Here is a 21246-nt window from a genome sequence, read left to right as displayed (position 1 = left end):
TACTAGAGAAGGGGCAGCAGCTTCATGATTCACTGGGACAGGTGCTGTCAACATGGGGCTGAGGGGAAGGTACCCAGGCTCAGAGAGGACTGAGCCATCACTCTCTAATCTATCCTGCTTAATTTCCCACCCATAACACTTATCACCTTCTGACACGCTTTTTGAATATTTCTTCCACTAGAATATAAGCCCCAGGAGGGCAGGGATTTATGACTTTTGTGCTCACTGCTGCTTAGCCAGTGGTACATAGTGGGCACTTAATAAATTTTTTTTGAGGGAACACTCTCTCCTGAAACCCAGAAAGAAGAGCCCTGCTGCACCCAGTTTACATATACAATGGGCGCTGCAACATTCAGCACACTACCTAACTACTCAGAGCCTTAGTTTTTTCATCTATAAAGTGGAGTTTATTGATTAAAACATCTATCTCACAGGATTGCCTTGAGGATCAGCATGGTAACCTTTCTAGTGTGAATGATTACCATTTTTACAGCATTTATAAAGTACTTAGAATGCTAGAGATGCCATCACATGTTCCTAGAGACTTTTAAAGCATATCAGAGCCAGGGATCCCAGGAGAGTGTAGAAGACGGGAGCAAGCCAGCTGGAGGTCTGGTCCAAAGGATTCCTACTGGGCACCAGGAGGCACTGCCTTTAATCCCACTGAGGGTTGGAGAAATCCTCCCCATTGACTTGGAGCTGTCTCCTGTTGGGGCTTCATCAGCTTAGTCTAGATTTCACCTTTGGTAAAGCAGTTTCCTGATTTAAACTCTTACTTACCGATTTGTCCCAATTCTCCCCTAAACTTCTCAATTTGTCTCAATTCTTTGCTTAGTGAAGAATCTGACTTTGGATATGATTTTGCCTACCTTTGGATACCGACCTGTAGACGCCACCCCTGGGACTTCTTCCTTTAATCAGTTCTGACCCATGAGTATTTTAAATGTACTTAGATGTATACAGTTTGAGATATACATAACTATATACACATTGAGTTATATATATTTGAACTATATACACATTGATATTGTTAAAAGGTAAGAGTATCTTCAAATGAATACCAAGAGGATGATATCTGTTGTGCAAATTATCCCAGAGAAAGGCTCCATCTGCTAAGCCATATAAAATAACATGGCTTCCATTAGGCAACTGAGAATTTAGATACTTCAGAGTCTGCATGACTTTGGAGTAAAATTTCTCAGGAGTGGTCATGTCTGGGACTGGGTCATTCCTCCTATTGGGGAAAGAAACAAAAAACGTCTTAGATTTTAAGGGTAGATACTTGCAAATACAAGATTCACACAAGCAATGCTATTTGGTTCTATTTGCAAAATATTCCCAGCTTTTCACTTTTTCAGGCACATGGTGAATTGTGTTTCCACCATGGTAGGGGGTGCCATGTGACTGGTTCTGGCCAATGAATTGTGAGCAGAAGTGATATGTGTCGTGTTTGGTGGTGTGAGAGACTCCGGAACATTCTTTCTTTTTTTTGCCATGGGTCTGGGCTATGTTTCATGTGGCAGCTGCTTTGCCAGCTGATACCTGATAGACATGTAGTGTGAGTAGGAAGTAAATTTTTGTTGCTTTTCACTACCATGATTTTAGGGATTTTTGTTTCTGCAGCATAACCTCACCTGTCCTGACTAATTCACATAGTTAAATGGAAGCAAAGGGGTCTGGTAGTGCTTACTATTTATTTAACACTTGGAGATCTGCAACTTGGTCTTTAAAATCTTTTGCATACATCACAGTTAGGGAAATAGATTTTCACTGAGAAATGAAGTTACATTATATGTTCACACTATATCTTTCCCTCCTACACTGAATTCGGACTTTCATGCATTTTCTCATAGATGAGTATTCCAGGCTGTATCCCTGCAGCACTATTTGTCAGTGAAAAATTCTACTTTGCATCACTGTCTTTTTCTGTACAGTAGTGCTGTTGCTCAGAACATACTTGTATTTTAATTATATTTTTCTCTTTTTGTTTCATAAAAGTTAGTAAAAATAGAAAAAGAAACATATGCCTAAAGTCAAAGCACGGAAAGCATAAGTGAACTGAAAGGAAGCAAATCTTTAGCCTCAGTGAGATATTTATTGAGTTTAAGCTGATTGATTTAGTTTGATTTGTTCTGGAGAAGAGGAAAAGTAAAGAATGTATGAAATTCTAGGACTATATCATAGAAGGTTAAGCATAAAAGTCAAGGCATAAACAGCAATGTTAGAATTTTTTTTGCCTTTGGCATATAAGTCCATTATTGTTCAATTTTTGCACATGACTTTGGTACATCTGTTCAGAAGCACATCAAGTTGGAATTAGGATACTAATCTACATTAATATGGGAATAGAATAACGAAATTTGTAAGTTTTTCATATACTGTCTGCTACTCATTGTTTTTCATTGTCAGCCTAAATGGAATGCTATAGACTTGTTTTCTATTTTGGGTCCTTAAAATGCCAAATTTATCTGATGATTGCAAACTGAAAAAAGTAAGTCCATCATTTATGGGCTGAATTCCAGGCAAAAGTGACATAGGAAGAGGGGGCAGAAAGAGACCCCTAGTGGTATGCACTATTCCTACTTTCAAAGGACTTCTAAATGGACATTGGCATTGTCTTTTTGGAGGGCACTTTTTCTAAACACATCAAAATTTGAAGTTGGCTTAACTTTTGACCTTGAAATTTCACTTTTGGGAAATTATTCCATAGCAGTACTTCCATAGATTTGCAAAAATGTCTGTGCAAATATTGCAACACCACATGGAATAGTGTAAAATTGGAGAATCTAAAAAGCTGTTAAATAAGTAATGGTACATCCAGACAATAGAATGCTATGCAGCAATTAAATAGAAAGAAGTAATATGTATGTGTTGATATGGCAAGAGTGCTGAAAAGTATTGTTAATTGCAAAGACCAAATTCCAGAGCAGTGTGCATAATATTATTTCATTTCAATGAATATTAATAAATATGTATGTTAGTGTTTGCATAGAAAAATTTGGATGAAAATACATTGAAGCTTTTTTTATTAGCCTGGAGTAGGGTGATGGCAGGGGTGGTAGGGAGTGACTATGGGGAAACTTTCACTTCCTAAGTCCTATATTATTTGAACTTTCCATAACAGATGTTATTTTATAATTAGAAAAGAAGTAAAAATAAGAGATTCCCATATCATTTTACTTTCCTTTTTAAAAGTAAGGGTGGAGCAGAGAATACTGTAATTTTCTTTCATTTTCTCTCCACATTTCACTTAGTGAAATGAAATCCCCTCCCAAGTTGGCTGCTACCTAGAAGGTGACAAGGCTGCCCAAGGGTATGGAGGTCACACCAGCCGATCTATGATGAGTGACATGTACCCATAACATGAAGGCAGAGCAAGTCTGCTGTTTTGGGGTACTTGTGGTTGTTGTATGCACTTTTACTCTATGTAGTGGGTTGCCTGAACTTTCTTAAAACAAAACAAAACAACACCTCATCTTGCAGAACTGAATGTTAAATTCATGTTTTTCATTGCCATGGGAAAGATGATATGACTTTATGAATAAAAAATTCTCTAAAATGCATTAAAAAACACCCACAAGGATTTGAGAATAGGTTGCCTACCTGCTGAGGCAGATGAATGGGTAGGGGCTTTGGTTTCATTTGCCCAACCACAGAATGTGGGCTGTTGTGGGATTACTCATAACAGGGGCACTTGTCCAGAGTAACCATGTTTTATATTCACTGTGTGTCTGGAGTTAGCAGCAGGGGTGAAATGAAAGGCAAGTTGGGTGTTTATAACCCATTTTCTGTCATTGGTAAAGCTAGCACACACTGCCTGTTAACTTATACCTTGGCACCCTCTTTTTTTTTCTGCTGATAGAACAGCACTTTGGCACAAAGCAATTACGCAGAGCTAAGGCTCTTCCACCACAGAAAGGTGAGATGAATTAAGATGGAGCAGTCTTCCAAACTCCCTATTTAATTATTGTTATGCTTTGGTTAGAGGCACAAACCTTTTGATAAATAAGGAATCTATGCTAATTTGTACTTATGAAAGGGTACCCAACAAATAAGCTGGTATAATCAAAATGGCGAATTATCAAGTGAAATAAAAATGGAAGCCTTGGTATTGCTAATGGAATTTTCCCACACCCTTGGGCAGCCTTGTCACCTTCTAGGTAGCAGCCAACTTGGGAGGGGATTTCATTTCACTAAGTGAAAGGTGGAGAGAAAATGAAAGAAAATTACAATGTTCTCTGCTCCACCTTACTTTTAGAAAGGAGAGTAAAATGATATGGGAATCTCTTATTTTTACTTCTTTTCTAATTATAAAATACTATCATCTATAGCTACATAATTGACACAAGTATATTGTTGGTTATACCTTTTTCTGTGCAGAAAAAAGTTAACCAATTCTTAGTTCAGCAAGGGCAAAAGGGGTCTAAGTGGCACATGGTGGGTATACCCCTGCTGGATGCTACAGAAACTGTTTTCTGACTTTTGTACCTATAAAGATCCATGGACTCTTACTATTCTGGCATTTTTGGGGGAGAGTTAGAATTTTGGGAAACAGTGTCAAATGTCCCCAAAGGGCGCTAGTGGTTAGGGAAATACCCTCTGGACTTCTCTGATGTCAGCCAAGCTGAGTGGGCTGAGCTGAAAGTGGTATTCTAGAGCCCTGGGGCAGACCTGCCATTCCTATTTGTCTGTCTACCCAGTTCCCTGTCAAGCCATGCCAATCATTCAAATGGAGTGTCCAGGGACTGAGTTTGAAATCTAGCTTGGGGTCATGATGGTGATACTAGGGAACATAATGACAGAATTCAGTGCCTGTGGACTAAAGGACACATGGTCTGGATTTGGACAGATACACAGCCTGACCACTTAGGGCAGCATGGAAGCCTGTCCTTGTCCTAATGAATTGTGCCTGATCATGCACATAAGCCTCATTGCTTGGGTGCATGGCTCACGATGACCATTTCATTAGCCTGGCAGGCTAGATTTCACCTGTCCGATGCCAGAGAGATGTCCCCCACCTCTTCAGGAAGAAGGCAATCAGCCTTGGCAGAAAACCAGTTTCCTTGAAAGCTAAAGCCCACAGATTTGTCTTTGTTGAGTGCTCAGCCCTTGTTCACATCTGGCATTCACTTTTTAGAAACACCCAGATGATAGGGTTAGCCTTATTCTTTAAGCTAGTCAGTTTTAATCGCATCATTCTTTTCCCCTCCGACCCCCTCGAAGAGGCATCTTCACACAGAATGGGAATCAGGTGGGGACTCATTGGGCCCATATTACCCCATGTGTAGGATACTGGGTCCCCTAAAGGGATGTGTGGCCAGAAACCTGCTGGTGGGCTGGGGAGTCCCTGTGACTGAGGAGGCTGGGAGGGAGGGTTCCTCTGAGCAGCATCCTGTTCCCTGCTGTTTTTCTACCATTTGAATGGATGGAATGGATGGTGTCCTGGCAGTCCAGGCTCCTTGGGGGCCTGTAACCTGTCAGCACCTCAGCTGACTTTCTACTACTGCCGTGCTTATCAGCTGCTCTGGGGGCCATCTGAACCATAAGCACTGTAGGAAATCAAGGTAGGGGGCAGGGGGCACAGACACCCTGCAGGGGTGGTCCCAGCTCTCTCCATTAGGTGAAAAATGTATGATTTATGATTTCTGTGCCCACATGAAAAATGGAATCATGCTTGTTTATGTGGCTGGCATTAAATGCGTTTATGATTCTGTCACATTCCCAGAAATGATGATGTTCTTTTCTGATATGTCATATTGGGATGTTGGGGAGGGGTTGTCATCACCCTGATGTAGCCATCATGATTCAATGCTCTAAGGCCACTCCCATTGCCCACCACTGCCCCTGCTACCCAAGGGTTCTGCTGCTGTGGCTCACGCACACTTGTTCTGTTTCCTTATATATCACTCACTTTATGTGGCTCTTGAGGGCAGAGATGGACAAAACCCAAGGAAGCTGGGCTATCTTAGGCCAAATTGAGCAGAGTTTACAATGAGGGAGCTGGGTTCTTCTGTATTATCTTTCTTTTTGAATTCCTCATGCTGAAAGCTATAATCTGATCATGACTTCATTCATTTAACAAGTACTTATTGAGGACCTATATAAGTTTAGAAAATTGAGAAAGAAGCACAGAACTGCATTTTTTCTATCAGAGCTCGCATCAGCATAAAAAAGGAAAGGAAAGGACAGAAGAAAATGTCAAGCAAATATCATAAAACTTGCTCTGGGGTGGACTTACTAGGCAACTTCTTGCTGGCTCCAGCTTTTTTCAAAATCCCTTTGTTCTTTTTGGGATATCTGCTCCACCTTGACATTCTGGCAGATGGGGCAGTATAGCTGCCATCTGCCTTTATTTTTCTAACCCCTCCACGGGACATTGCAGAGTGGGCACTGCAGGGACAGCCCACACTGCCAACTCTGTTCTTTCACCCAAATGTTTGCTGCTTCTCTGCCCAGATCGTCAGGCCGGGGGCGAACTGGCCCAGGTCTCTGGCTGATAGCTGCCTGCCCTTTAGCTCTTTGGAAAATAAAATGCAGGAGTGGGCTGGAGAGGTCCCAGCGTAAACCGGTTGAGCAGGAAAGTGCAGTTGCAGGGATTTTGGCTCTTGGAGTAAAGTCTCTTTCAGTAAGTGTTCTTTACTCAGTGTAGCCAGTTTGCTCTTTGTTCCCCTCAGGCATGATCCACGGTCTGGAGGGTCATTGGCTGACTGACCATAGTGTGTTCTTTTTTGTGATGGGGGTGCAGGCTTGACATTGGATGCTTCTTCTGTAAACTCTTTGAGGTCAGGGACTGTGGCCTCTTTGCCATTCTGTCCCAGAGCATGGCCTGTAGCAGGTCTCAATACATATATTTTTAAAGTGAATGAATAAAGGAAAGTAATAAGGTGAATGTAGAATGTAAAAAAAGCACTGACTTTAGAGTTTGGCTCTCATCTCGTCTCTGTGACTCATTAGCTGGATAGGCAAGTTCCTCAACCTTGCCAAACCTCAGTTTCCTCAACTGTAAAGTGGGAACAACCATACTTGCCTCTTGGGCTGCTGTGGAGATGAAAAGCCATAGAGAGTGATGTGGCCTTTGTCTCATGCAGTCCTTAGGGAGTGTTTGCTACTTATTGGAGAGTCACAGGTAGTTCACCACAGAGATAGGGATCTTGTTCTCCAGGCTTGGAGGGCTTGGGGTTCTGGGGGGAGTGGTGAATCAGCCTAAGGGGTACCAAGGCAAGGACTGGTGCATCAACATCTCTGGATGGACCATGAACTGGTTATTTCCTGCCCTGAATGCACTTTCCTTACTATGTCTATATTTCTGTACCATAAGAGTTCTAGGGCTCTGGTGGAGGTATGAGTGACAGCAAAGATGCTGTAATAATGCTGAACTATATTTTTAGCCTAGGCTTGGAGAAATCAGTGAGAGAATTAGAGGAAATAAAGGATGGAGAAATGAGTAAGACAGTCTGCTTCTATTACCACTTGGGTATGATCCAGTTTTCCCATTAATCATGTGAGTTGCCCTAGGCAAGTTTCCTAACCTTCCTGCCCTTTACTTTTCTTTTTGTAAAATGGAAAATGGTTGGCTAGAGGGGGGTTTTTCTAGGTCAGCAGTTCTCAATTTTGTTCTTTGGCCATGATTACAGGACAGGTGGTATTCACATGTGAGCCATGTTACTTGGAGTATGCCCAGATTTTGAGATACCTCCCGAAATATTGTGAGGAACTAAAGCATCCGCCATTTTGAAATCACTACTGATATTAGAATTTAGCAAAACTACTTTCTTGCTATGGGCCATGAGCCTAAATAGGATTGGCCCATGAATTATGCGCCGTTTCTCTGCAAATGCGCAGAGATTTGTCAGTCTATGCTGTCAGTCTATGCTGTCAATCTATGCTGTCAGTCTATGCTGTCTCTACCACATGAGGAAGTATATCATAAGGAAGATGGTCTTATGAGTAACTGTGATTCTGCCTTATTTTATTTAAGAAGTGATTCTTGGTTAGTAGCAGTATTTTTTTTTTTTTTTGTGATACAACTCATAACTGATCATGACACCCATTCATTGGGATGTGAGAGTTGAGAATTGATGGATCAGATTCAAAAGGGTCTTCTAGCTTCATGGGTTTGTTCCATTAATTTCATATTGATTTGTGAAATCCACAGGATTTGCTTCTCAGATAGAGAAATTCAATTCAAGAGCAAGCTACAATAATGGGGTGAAATTGGTGTGGAATAGAGTGGGATAAAAGGGGGAAACTGAGGGCCAGAGAATTTCCAAAATCTACTTCAATAACTCACCCATTGCAGACATCATTTCCAATCATGGCATATATGACGATGGCTGGATAGTCCAAAAGTTGGTTCCTAGACAAACTGAGAAGACAAAGATGAAATCTGAAAGTCAAACCTAGAGAACCTAGTTTTGTAACCATTGTCACAGGTTGAGCCTGTGAAAGAATCTTTGTATTACCAACCTCTAGGTAAATTTTTTGTTATTCTTATTTCTCATTTCATTCCAGTATAGTCAACCACTGTTCCCATGTCCCCCTTCTTCTCCTCTATCTTTAACCTCTTCTCCATCAGGCAAAGGCCACATAAATTGAAATTGATTCGAATTGGTATGTTAAAATGAATAAGTTGAATTGAAAAAGTGGATTGAAGTCATTGGTGGACAGACACGCTGCTTAACGTCTTTCACAGCTTTTGTCATCAGTAAGCACTGAGGAGTTACCTGGGCTACTTGAATCCAGATTTGTAGGACATCCTGACTGCCATGGACCTGAAAAGGCAGAGCTTTCCAGTACTTCCATTCTGGGCTTCCATTCTGATTTTTAAGCCCAGGATGAGCACAAAATTGGTTTCTCTTATATAAACAAGAATATGACATGATCCCTTTTATCTTTTTCAGTTACTTCAGTTTGCATGTTTTTTTTTTTTTGCATTTTTCATTTCAATACATTTCTAATTTTGTTTTTTTGCATCCTCCTTTTTTCTGTGTCTTGCTAGTGGCTATCAATTTTATTGATTTTCTCAAAGAACCAACTTTTGGTTTTATTGATTCTTTCTATTGTTCTTTTGTTTTCCCATTAATTTATCTCTGCTTTAATCTTTGTTATTTCTCTTTTTCTATTTGCTTTGGGGTTAATTTGCTGTTCTTTCCCAAGTTCCGCCAGATGTGCTGTTAAGTCCTTGAATTTTGCTCTTTCTTGTTTTTTAATATAGGCATTTAGAGCAATAAACTTCCCTCTCAGCATAGCCTTTGCCACATCCCATAAGTTCTGATAAGTTGTATTCTCATTTTCATTCATCTCCAGATAGCTACTGATTTCTCAAGCAATTTCTTCTTTGACCCACTAACTGGTTGTTTAAGAGTGTGTTATTTAATCTCCACATATTCGTGACTGTTCTTGTTCTTTGGTGGTTATTGAGATCTAGCTTCATCCCATTGTGATCAGAGAAAGTGCTTTGAATAATTTCAATGTTTTAAAATTTATAAAGACCTGTTTTGTGCCCCAGCATATAATTTATCCTAGAGAATATTCCATGAGCACTAGAGAAGAATGTACATCCTTGTGCTCTGGGATGACCTATATATGTCTGTTAGGTCTAATTCATTTATTAAGTTATTTAACTTCTCCATTTCCTTATTGACCTTCTGTCTGGTTATTCTATCTATAGAGGAGAGTGGTATATTAAAGTCTCCTAATATTGTTGAAACATCTATCACTCCCTTCAGTTTTGCCAATGTGTGTCTCGTGTACTTTGGAGCTCCTTCATTGGGAGCATAAACATTTATGATTGTTATATCTTCTTGGTGAATTGACCCTTTAATTAGTATATAGTGTCCTTCTTTTGTCTCTTATGATGTCTTTACATTTAAATTCTATTTTGTACAATATTAGTATAGCTATTCCTGCTTTTTTTTGGTTATAACTTGCATGGAAAATCTTTTTCCACCCTTTCACTTTCAATCTATTTGCATCCTTGTGTCTGAGATGAGTCTCTTGTAAGCAGCATATAGCTGGATTATGTTTCTTAATCCATTCTGTCAATCTGTATCTTTTAATTGGTAAATTTAGTCTGTTAACATTCAAAGTTAGTACTGAAAAGGTGTTTCTTGAATCCACCATCTTATCTTTTTTTTTTTTTTTTGCATGGGCAGGCACCAGGAATCGAACCTGGGTCCCCGACATGGCAGGTGAGAACTCTGCCTGCTGAGCCACCATGGCCAGCCCCATCTTATCGTTCTAATTTTATTTTCCAGATCTATATATTCTTTTCCCTCTTTCTGTTTGCATTCTTTAAATTATCCTTAATGGTACTCTTCAATTCTGTGCCCTCCTCTAGCCCTCCCTCTCCTGTCTTTTTTTTTTCAGCTGGCAGAACTCCTTTTAGTATTTCTTGTAGGGCTGGTCTCTTGTTGACAAATTCTTTAGGACTTCTTTGTCTGTGAAAACTTTAATCTCTTCCTCAGTATTGAAGGACAATTTGGCTGGGTACAGAATTCTTGGCTAGAAGTCTTCCTCTTTCAGGATCTTGAATATATCATACCACTGCCTTCTTGCTTCCATGGTGCCAATTAAGTAGTCTGAACTCAGTCTTATGTGGTTTCCCTTGTATGTAGTAGATTGCTTTTCTCTTGCTGCTTTCAGGATTTTCTGCTTCTCTTCAACATTTGACGGGCTGATTAGCATGTACCTTGGGGAAGGCCTATTTGGATTTATTCTGTTCGGAGTTTGTTGAGCTTCTCTGACTTGTATATTTGTGTCCTTTATGAAGGTTGGGAAGTTTTCCCCCATTATATCCTCAACTACTCTTCCTACCTCTTTACTGCTCTCTCCTCCTTCTGGGACAGCAATGATTCTTATATTTATATGCTTTGTTTTGTCTATAATTTTCCTGAGATCCAATTCATTTTTTTCCATCTTTTTTTGCCATTTGCTGTTTTGAGTCTTTGAAGTCAGTTATCCTGTCCTCTATATCACTTATTCTTTCTTCTGTCTCTTCTGTTGTGTGCCTCTAGTATATTTTTAATTTAGTCAACAGAGTCTTTAATCTCTGTGATATCTGCTATTTTTTCTATTTATTCTTTCAAATTCCTCTTTATGCTCTTCTACTATCTTCTTGATTTCCTTTATGTCATTTGCTATCCCACTTATTTTATTAAGTAGAGTTGTATGAACATCTTTGATTAGTTGTTCCAATGTCTGTGTCTCCTCTGGTGTTTTAATTTGGTCACTTGACAGGGCTATGTCTGTCTGCACTGTGATATGCTTAGTGATCTTCTGCTGTCTTCATGGCATGTAAATATCTTGATTGATTTACTCTGGGAGCTGATTTCTTTCAGTAGTCTAAGGTCTATGGCACGGGGCCCTTTGTGTGCATGCATAGAGCTGTGGCAGGAGGTCGGCATCATGCCTTCATGGATTGGGGCCAGGTGTGACCCTGTTGTGCAGGTCAGCACTTTCTTAGACCTGGGAAGTATGACATGTACATGTGTGGTTCTAGGAGTGCTGTAAAGTACGGTTCCCAGAGCTGAATGACACGACTGGGGGCCTGTGCATATGTGTGGGCCTAGGAGAGCTATAAACTGATGCATAGAGCTCAGGGTGGGGTGGGGTGGGGTGAGTCTGTGTGATACTATGAGCAGGGGGCAGGGTTAGCCTGGGTATGGAGGTTAGTGCTTGCAGCCTTTGTGCGCTGGCAACATCCTGCAGGGAACAGGGAGGGGGAGGTAGTGCTCAGGAAGGGTGCAGGAGAGGTGGGTTGGGCTGCACTTGGGGTGGGGGTAGGGGGCAGGTACATGCACTTGGGGTTGGTGGGGTGGGAGTGCCTGGAGTGCAGGGAATGGGGGTGGGTGATGGGGTTCAGGTGCATGGGGTGTGGGGTTAGTTGCCGGTCACAGGGTTGTGCTGGTGAGGGTAGTGTGCCCAAGGAACATGGTCTGGCTTGCTTCCTAGTCCCTGGCTCCCATCTGTGCACTCCTGTGGGTTCCGCGCCTCCGCGTCAGGCTCCTGCCCTCTGCCTCTCAGTTCCTCCGCCTCTGCAGCCTGGGCTGCTGCATGTGGTGCAGGTCAGCTGTACTTCTGAGTTGCTGCCTCCATCGCCCTCCTGTCCCTTCTCTAACTTTTCCATGGAGCAGGGCTAACCTCAAGCTACTCTATTTGGCCATCTTCCCGGAAGTCCCCACATGCATTTTTTTTTTTTATCATTCAATTCAATTTATTCTAACATTTTTATATTAATCCTCACCAAAAAACTCCACCCAATTTCCACATGGAAAACAAGCTTGAAGAGGTTATTTTCCCAGATATTAGAGTTAATAAATGGCAATGTTAGGCTTTAAATCTTGGATTGCCTAATACCAAAATCCATGATTATTTATGGTTATTAGTCACATAATGCAGAAACCCAAACCTATGAGTTTGTGAAAATCTTATTTTTACATTAGCTCACAGGGAAATCCTGGGGTCAGCTTAAGATCAGTTTTAAAAAACCAAATGGTGGAAAAGAGTATGATACAATAAATCACCGAAATAATTAGATTGCAAGCATTTAACTTGAGATGGGATGCCTCAGCCACTATTTTTTTTATAAGTTTTTAATTTTTTAAAATACCCAAAAAATAAAACCACCAAATGCAAACATTCTAACTTTTGATCATTCCGTTCTACATAAATAATCAGTAATTCACAATATCATCACATAGTTTCATATTCATCATCATGATCATTTCTTGGAACATTTGCAACTATTTGAAAAAGAAATAAAAAGAAAACAAAAAAATCCATGCATACCATGCCCCCCACCCCTCCCTGTCACCGATCACCAGCATTTCAATCTAAATTTATTTTAACATTTGTTCCCCTATTATTCATCTTTATTCCATATGTTTTACTCGTCTGTAAAATAAGGTAGATAAAAGCAGCATCAGACACAAGGTTTTCACAGTCACATTCCCTGAAGGCATTTTTAATGATACTTCTTTAATGACATATGAAAAGTAATCACTTCCTAAATTCAGTGGCCCAAGAAGTAATACCCTAGTGTTTGGACAGTGGCTAACAAGCTATTGAAGCTATTGTGATTATGGGGTAATGACAGAGAGTTTTCATTCATTTTTCAAATTGGAAAACCAAATTAAAAAAAAATTTCCAGTCACTTACCTCTTAATAAATTTCTCCAAGTTTTGAGAAGATGCACCTGGATAATTAAAATTGAGAAAAAAGAGTTACCAAGTTCAATTGAACGGTATCCAAAGGTATGATTGGCTGAAATCATGGAAGAACCATTATTGTATACTCAGAAGCTTCTCAGTCCATCATGTTGATGGCAATAACTTGTTTCCTGTGAATTTCTGGAGCATTCTACCTGTAAATCTCCTTATTGGGTTTCTGTTTACTTGGCACTGCATTAATATTACTGATAATTCTTTGAATTCAAGGATCTCAAGACATTTCCTAAGCATGAATGACTAAACTTTTTAGTAGATATGAGAAAAATACAGTGTATATGTACATCTATAGCTCTATCTATACCTCTATCTCTATTTCTATCAGTATTCCACCAAAGAGAGAAACTAACCAAAAGGTTAAGTAAGGAGTTGAAGGATTAGAAGAACAGAAAAAGGATTCATTGAGAACTCCCTAGAGAGCCTCATTTAATCATTGGTATTCCAATGATTGTATTGGAATTCCTGCTCATTCCGGAGGCTCTTCCAAGCTGGCTGGCCAATGCAAGCTTCAGATTGTAGATCTGATATATTTTAACTCCTCTAATAATATGCATGACAATCCTGCCCCTCCTCCTTCCAATTCTTGTTGCTTCCTGCAATGGCTGTCTTGATATGAAAATCATAGTTATTGCATACTTATTTTCGCTAGGTACTCTGCTAAAATTTAAGCCTTAACACAACAGAGTGAGGTAGGTAGGCATGTAGTATTCCCATTTTATAAATGAGGAAATTGAGACTCATTTACTTGATTTGTCCAGAGCCCCACTAGTAATGATTTGAAGAATAGCAATTCAAGCCCCATTCCTTCTGTTTGCAATGCTGAACTCTGGCTTGGTGTCCCACTTTGCTTCCCTAGGCTGGGAATCTTGAAAGCGTGCATCCAAATAGGTATATTTCTTTTTGTCCCTTGGGTACTGTTCTGATAGTAATAAGTGAGTAATCCTGAGGTGGGTGGTGCAAGAGATGGAAAGACAAAAAAACAACTGCCCCTACAAGATTCTCCTGTAACTTCTGGACTTGGAAGCTTGGGGAGTAGATACATTTTATGCGAGAGCCAGTGTGTGTTCCTATAGTTTCACCTGGAGAAAGGGTAGTGCACAGTTGTGAATGGCATGCTGGCCCATGTTTCCTGGAAGCTGTGTGATCATGCAGTGATCATGCAACTCGCTGCAAGCTGTATGGGTAACACTGGTGTTCTCTTGGCCAATTCAGGAATGTTAGCACATTAAATGAATATTGCTTTATATCCTTCTGAGGCGGTGTGATGGTTTGGAGGCTTTATGGACTCCAGCAATTCATGTTCTTAGAACTAATCTGTTCCTATGGGTGAAAACCCATCATGGGTGGGACTTTTTGATTAGGTTATTTCAGTTGAGGAGTGCCCTAGGTGGGTTTTAATCCTTTTACTGGAGTCCTTTATAAGAGGACAAAAAGCAAACCCAGTTCTGGTATATTGCATTTCAGCAGCTTTAACAAATTAAAATAGGCAATGTATTTTAAAATTGCACATGAACATCAAATTCAGGGCAGTTAGGCCCTCTCCCCATTCATTCACCTATTTCTCTCTGTATACATTCATTTACCTGCTTCCCACGCATGCATTCTTTCACCTACTTCCCCATACATGCATTCATTTATCTAATTCCTCATGCATGCATGCATGCATGCATTCACCTGCTTCCCCATGCATGCCTTCATTCACCCATTCTATTAATTTGTTAAGTACCTTCCATGTGCCTGACATATAGTAGAAGAATAACAAATGATAGGACAGACTGTATACTTAAGGGCTAGAGTTGATAGGGGTAGCCAATATAATTGAGTGCTAGTAAGCAACTTTGAAAGGTTTAGTGCGAATCCAGCCCCAGTGCATGAAAAGAGAAAAACCCAATGAGATTTGAAGCCTGTTACCCCTGCTCTTATGAAGTGCTGTATTTTATAATACTGAGGCCAAAATGTATAGACTCAAAGTATTTCTTGGTGTTATATTGTTCCCTATTGTCTTCAAGAGGGAAAAGAAAGAGTCCAGGCATTGCATGCTGATAGTAGTTTCCTACAGTGGCCCTTCATTCAGTTCCATCCCCATGACTCTCAACATCCCATTTTCAGTAAGATAATAAATCAAGAGGTGTTTAATTCTCTTTGATTTTTCTCTTAATGAGAAATAGAAGCTAATGAAAGCTCAAGCCATAAGTGGGGGAAAAAAATTAAAGAACCAGGTCAGGCCAATAGTTTTTTTCATTAATCAGAGTGTAGCTGAGAATTTGAGGTGCAATGACCCCACAGAGCTTGGAGACAATGAAAATAAAATCCTGGAATGGCACACCACATTGGCAGCCTCTACCCCAGGCTTACACCACCATTTCCCTTTGCTGCTGGTGGACTAAGACACAGGACATTCACAACTAGTTGTGGTTGATTTAAACAAAGCAATCACAAGCAGTCATCCAAGGAGAAGGGAATTGCCTGACCTTTTTTACCCAAATGCTCCCCCCCCTTTTTTTCTGGTGAATATACATAATATGAGCAACATAATTCTCTTTGCTTCAAAGTTGTTGCAGTTTCCACGATCTCCATTTTCTTTTCGAGGTCTCAGGTTTTACGAGGTTGTGGAATTAGTTTATGTAACACCCCTGTATCAGTCTCTTCTTAATTTTCTTTCTCTGTTGTTCTACCATCCTTTTGCCAGCATCATCAACATTACCTATCTCTCTTCCTCTCAGTCTCTATTGTATTTCTCTTCCTATATAGAGACTTCCCCAGACGCTGCTTTTGCTGTTGCTGTTGCCATTAGAGGAAATATGTAGTGAAGCAGTTAGTCCTGGGAGTTGTGAGCAGGAAAGGAAGCGACCTCCTAGCATATTGGATGTGGCAAAACAAGGAAAATATTTTCAAAAGTTGATGCTTTGGGCTGTACAGTTATAGCTCAGAGAAACGGGAAAAGTTTGAACTTAAAATGGTACCATTTTATTTAAATGTCTGTCAGAGTGGTCCAGTGGAGAACTACCTGTCGTCAGTCAAGGGAGGAGGAGGGCCCAAAAGGGCCATCAGGTCCTGACTGTCTCATCCAGTCCATTTAAGTATAGTGTAGCACATTGTAAGAGGAGAAGAATGGTTTCCCATAATCTTGGCATTGGTTATCCTTCTGTAAATGAATTTCAGCTTACATTTCTCCTGCTGGATCTGTGTGAACCCCAGCAGAAGGGCTTCATCTTCTGTGTGTTGAAACCAACTGACAATGCCATTATGATGGCTTTCTAAATTAACATGTAACTTTTAGTGCCTGGACCAGCCAATTGCGAACTCTTCATAGAGAGGAATGGGGTTTATTTAAATATTAGCATAATGAGTCTTTATAAATTAGGTAATTCATTAACTCAGCAACGTTTATTGCATACCTCCTATGTACCAGGCCCTGTAATAGGTGCTGGGGACACATCAGTAAATAGGGAAGATATGGTTCCTGTTCTCATGAAGCTTGTAGTTTCTAAATAAGTAGTGAACATAGAGTGTTAGGGACTCAGAGAAGCCCTAAGTGGTGTTAAGCTAGTCCTGAAAGACAAGTAGGTATTTCCTAAAGTCCTAAAACGAGAACTTGCTTGTTAATTCCCAATAAAATACCTGATGCTTTTTACACACTATTCAAAAGCAATCTCTATTTTAATGTCATATTTGTTATAATAGCCTGTATCCAGCAGGAGCAGGTCCAGGCTTTCTGAGGTTTGAAGCTCATACCATTTAAGGGATCCTCTTTAAGGAGAAAACATAAAAATGAAATCTGACATCAAAGGAAACCAGGGTCAAAAGAAGACAGCAATCTTAGCCAATTGTGATTAACTATCTTATGTTGGCATGTTTTATGAATACACATTGTCATCAGGTAAGGGAGGGGCCCTCAAGCTTAGGCATCTTTAGCATCACAATAATTCTGCCTCCTGGCACTACTAGAGGGAATGCATAAAGTCATGGAGTATCAGCATTAGGTGGGTCCTTAGAAAGCATCTGGTCAGGTACCTTATTTTACAGATGAAGCTGGGAGAGGCAAAGAGACTTGCTTACAACTCGTGAGCAGCATTTCAGTTAGTAGTCCACTTCAGCCAGCAATTTAATAATGGACAAGAGTAACAATTGAAAATGGAATTATTTGCATTGTTACTAGTAACATGAGGATCTGTGAAAAGTACTTTGAGGTGCATTTTAATTTATCAACCACAGCTGCACTCAAGCAAACCATGAAATGACATTCAGAAATTGTCTAGGTCGGGGTGGCAAGTTCAGTGGCCTGTAGGCTTCAACAGCCAGCCAGGTCTATTGCAGATCATAAGTTCCATCCAGAGAAGGCAGCTGCTACTCAACCCTGATTGATTCCTGCCATTCAGAACGGGGAACCAGGTTGTCAGGTGTTTGCTAGCTGCCAGAATAGAATATACTGCAAATGGAATGGTTTTTAAAAAGGGGAATTTAATAGGTTGCTAGTTTACAGTTCCAAGGCCGAGAAAATGTCCCAATTAAAACAAGTCTATAGAAATGTCCAATCAAAGGCATCCATCCAGGGAAAGATACCTTAGTTCAAGAAGGCCAATGAAGTTCAGGGTTTTTCTTGCAACTGAAAGGGCACATGGCAAACACAGTCAGAGTTTCTCTCTCATCTGGAAGGGCACGTGGCAAACACAGCATCATCTGCTAGCTTCCTCTCCTGGCTTCCTCTTTCATGAAGCTCCCCGGGAGGCATTTTCCTTCTTCATCTCCAAAGGTTGCTGGCTGGTAGACTCTGCTTCTTGTGGCTATGTCATTCTGTTCTGCTCTCTCTGAATCATCTCATTCTCCAAAATGTTTCCTCTTTTATAGGACTCCAGAAACTTATCAAGACCCATCCAAATGGGTGGAGACATGTCATCATCTAATCCAGTTTAATAACCACTCTTGATTGGGTTACATCTCTAGGGAGATGATCTAGTTACATAGTCAAACATATGGTATTGAATAGGGATTATTCTACCTGTACAAAATGGAATTTTGATTAAAACACGGCTTTTCTAGGGGACATACATCATTTCAAACCAACACATCAGGTCTTAGGATTTTACAACAGAAGTTGGAAATCTAGGAGTTTTTGAGAAATCTCCCAGTTTTTAGATGTTGGCAACTAACCCAATGATTTTTAAAGCACTGCATGTGCCAAACAAAACACAGATGACTTTGACCCAGTTTTGCCCTCCCAACAACAGGGTGATGCAAAATGAATCAACTTCTTTGAAATAGCTATAAATTATTTTCTTAAAAATTTCACTTGCAGATTATAAAAGAGGGAGATGAGCATTCAAAAATTAAGATTAAAGTAATTGGTAGCAATTTTTAGTTTGTGTTTGGTTCAAAATTGGAAAGCAATAGAATTGGGGTGATTCATTTTGTGACTCGCTCCTTTCCTCCTTTGTTTCCTTCCTTCTTTTCTCTTTCTTTCAGTCCTTTCTGACAAGATGTGTGTGTGTGCGCATGTGCCTGTGCAGTTACAAGGAATTAGGAAAAAAACGGAATCAAGATAATTGAAACAAGACCTCCTTCTCTTTCTTCTTTTTACAATTCCCTTATTTACCAATCTCAGCTCTTCTTCTTATGTCTCCTCTTCTGCAGGAGATGCTTCCGTGTTACATTGCTAAATATTGATTTATCTCTCTTTCTTTTCCTTTGATAAGACTTATGGTTTAGCCTATGCATTTGACTTCTGAATATATCCTATTTGGTGCTTTGTTATATAGGGTCTTGTACTTTTTTTCTGGCTTTTTCATATGCATTGACAAAAAGCTCCTTGAAAGTGAATTTTTTTCCCGCAGTACTAGGCACATGGTAGGTGTCTATTAAATGAACATGTGATATGTCACTTAATGACAAGTTGATTCGGCACTGGTCTAGAGAGGAAAGGAGGATAAAGGGGTCACTGATGACTGTTTCATGCCCTGTGAAACTTTCTCTTTCTCTTCTGTTCTCTTCTGGTGGGCACCATGCTTTTCTGGTTCTCCTCAACTACCTAACCAATGATCATTCTTTTAATTCTTCTTTGTGTCTCCTCTTCTTCCAAACCTAAGGTTCCCAACTTTGGTTTTCTTTTTTATGCTCTAAATGTTATTCCTGGATCAGACCATCTAATTGTATGATTTGAATCATAGTCTGTACGTTATGATTGCCAAAATTCTATTTGAGTTTGACCCTCTTCCTTGAGTCTCTGATGCATATTTCCTACTGCTTATAGGACACCTCTACAGAGATGTCCCTAACATGCTGCAAATGGAACATGACCAAAATGGGACTCTATCTTCCCCCATCCCAACCCGCTGCTTCTCCCCTATTCCCCGTTGGGGTTAGTGTACCATCATCTTCCCAGTCAACTACATGAGACATCTTGCTATTACTCTTTATTCCTCACTGTCTCCTGCTCCATGGCACAATTGGCTACAAAATCTTCTTGATTCTACTACATGATAAGTCTTATTGAGTACAGGTATTCTTTTCCATCCCTTCTGCCTTAATTTAAGCCTTCATCACTCTGGCTTCCATTTCTACCATGGCTTCTTAACTAGTCTTCAAAGAAACAGCTTCTTCCAATTCGTACATTCCCAATTCCCAGAGGAAATCTCACCAACATGGAAATAATGTCATGCCAGTCCTTGCTTTAAAATTTCCATGGGAAATAGGATAATGTTAAAATTAGGATAATGTCAAAATACATGAAACCTTGATGCATTATATTATTCCTTATTATAATTTTGGTATCTGTGGGATCTTAGTAATTTCCCTTCTTTCATTCCTGACACTGGTAATTTTTTTTCTTGGAGGGTTATCAATTTTACTGACCTTTTCAAAGAGTCAGTTTTTGGTTTAATTGACTTTATTGTTTTTCTGTTTCCAAATTCATTGATTTCTGCTGTTTATTATTTCCTTCTTTCTGCTTGCTTTGGGTATATTTTGTTCTTCTTTTTCTATCTTCTCAAAGTGAGAGCTTAGATTATTGATTTGAGACCTTTCTCTTTTTTAAATATAAGTATTCAATGTCCTTTAAGCACTGCTTTAGCGGCATCCCACAAAATTTGATACGTTGTATTTTCATTTTCATTGTTAGAAATGGTTTCTAAATTCCTTTGAGACTTCCACCTTGACTGATGGAATATTTAGAAATGTGTTATTTAACTTCTAAATGTTGGAGATTTTCTAGTTATCTTTTTCTAACTGAGATCTAGTCTAATTGCATCATGTTCAGATCATTTGCTGTATAATTTCAATTATTTAAAATTTATCAATGTTTGTTATGACCTGAGACATATTCCTTCATAGTGAATGCTCTATTTCACTTGAAAAGAATATTATTCTGCTGTTTTTGGGTGGTGTGTTCTAATCGATAAACATCGATTAGATCTAGGTGGTCGATACTGTTGTTATTTTGTCTGTATCCTGATTGTCTGTCTCCTAGTTTATAAATTACTAAGAAAGGAGTATTAAAGTCTCAACCTCTAAATGTGGATTTGTGTATTTCTACTTACAGTTATTTCAATTTTTGCTTCATGAATTTCGAAGTTCTCTTTTTAGGTACTTGCACATTTAGGATTGTTATTATTATTATTATTTTGCTGAATTGACCCTTCTATCAATATATAATGTCCTTCTCTGTCCCTGCTAATTTTACTTTCTCTGAGACCTATTTTGCTTCATTTTAATATAGCCATTGTAGCTCATTTTGATTAGTATTGGCTTGGAATATCTTGTTACCTATTTATACAATTGTATTTGAAGCATGTTTTCTGTAGACAGCACTTATTTGAGTCACTATTTTTAATTCATTCTAATAATATATCTGTCTTTTAATTGATATGTTTAGACCATTTTTATATAATTAATTGATATGTTTGAATTTAGGTCTACCATTTTATAATTTGTTTCCTCTGTTTTTGTTCCTTTCTTTCCCATATCCTGCCTTCTTTTAATTTATTCAAACATTATTTTAATTGATCTATTTTTTTCTTTTATCTCT

General features: G+C 39.4%; 1 protein-coding gene across 2 annotated transcripts in view; it reads right to left on the bottom strand.

Moving 5' to 3' along the window:
- AOAH (acyloxyacyl hydrolase) overlaps positions 1–21246 on the bottom strand; it is a 224956-nt gene that overhangs the window by 30763 nt on the left and 172947 nt on the right. For both annotated transcript variants that reach the window (XM_077119693.1, XM_077119705.1), the window contains exons 14-16: positions 13159–13195; positions 8291–8365; positions 1062–1234 (exon numbers count right to left, since the gene is read on the bottom strand). In XM_077119693.1, coding sequence (XP_076975808.1) covers positions 1062–1234; positions 8291–8365; positions 13159–13195 — 285 coding nt within the window. The remainder of the gene's footprint in view (positions 1–1061; positions 1235–8290; positions 8366–13158; positions 13196–21246) is intronic.

Source organism: Tamandua tetradactyla, chromosome 1 (genome assembly GCF_023851605.1).
Source record: "Tamandua tetradactyla isolate mTamTet1 chromosome 1, mTamTet1.pri, whole genome shotgun sequence".
Classification (NCBI taxonomy): Eukaryota; Metazoa; Chordata; class Mammalia; order Pilosa; family Myrmecophagidae; genus Tamandua; species Tamandua tetradactyla.
Note: the sequence above shows the minus strand (reverse complement) of the source record. Positions and strands in the feature narration are given on the sequence as shown.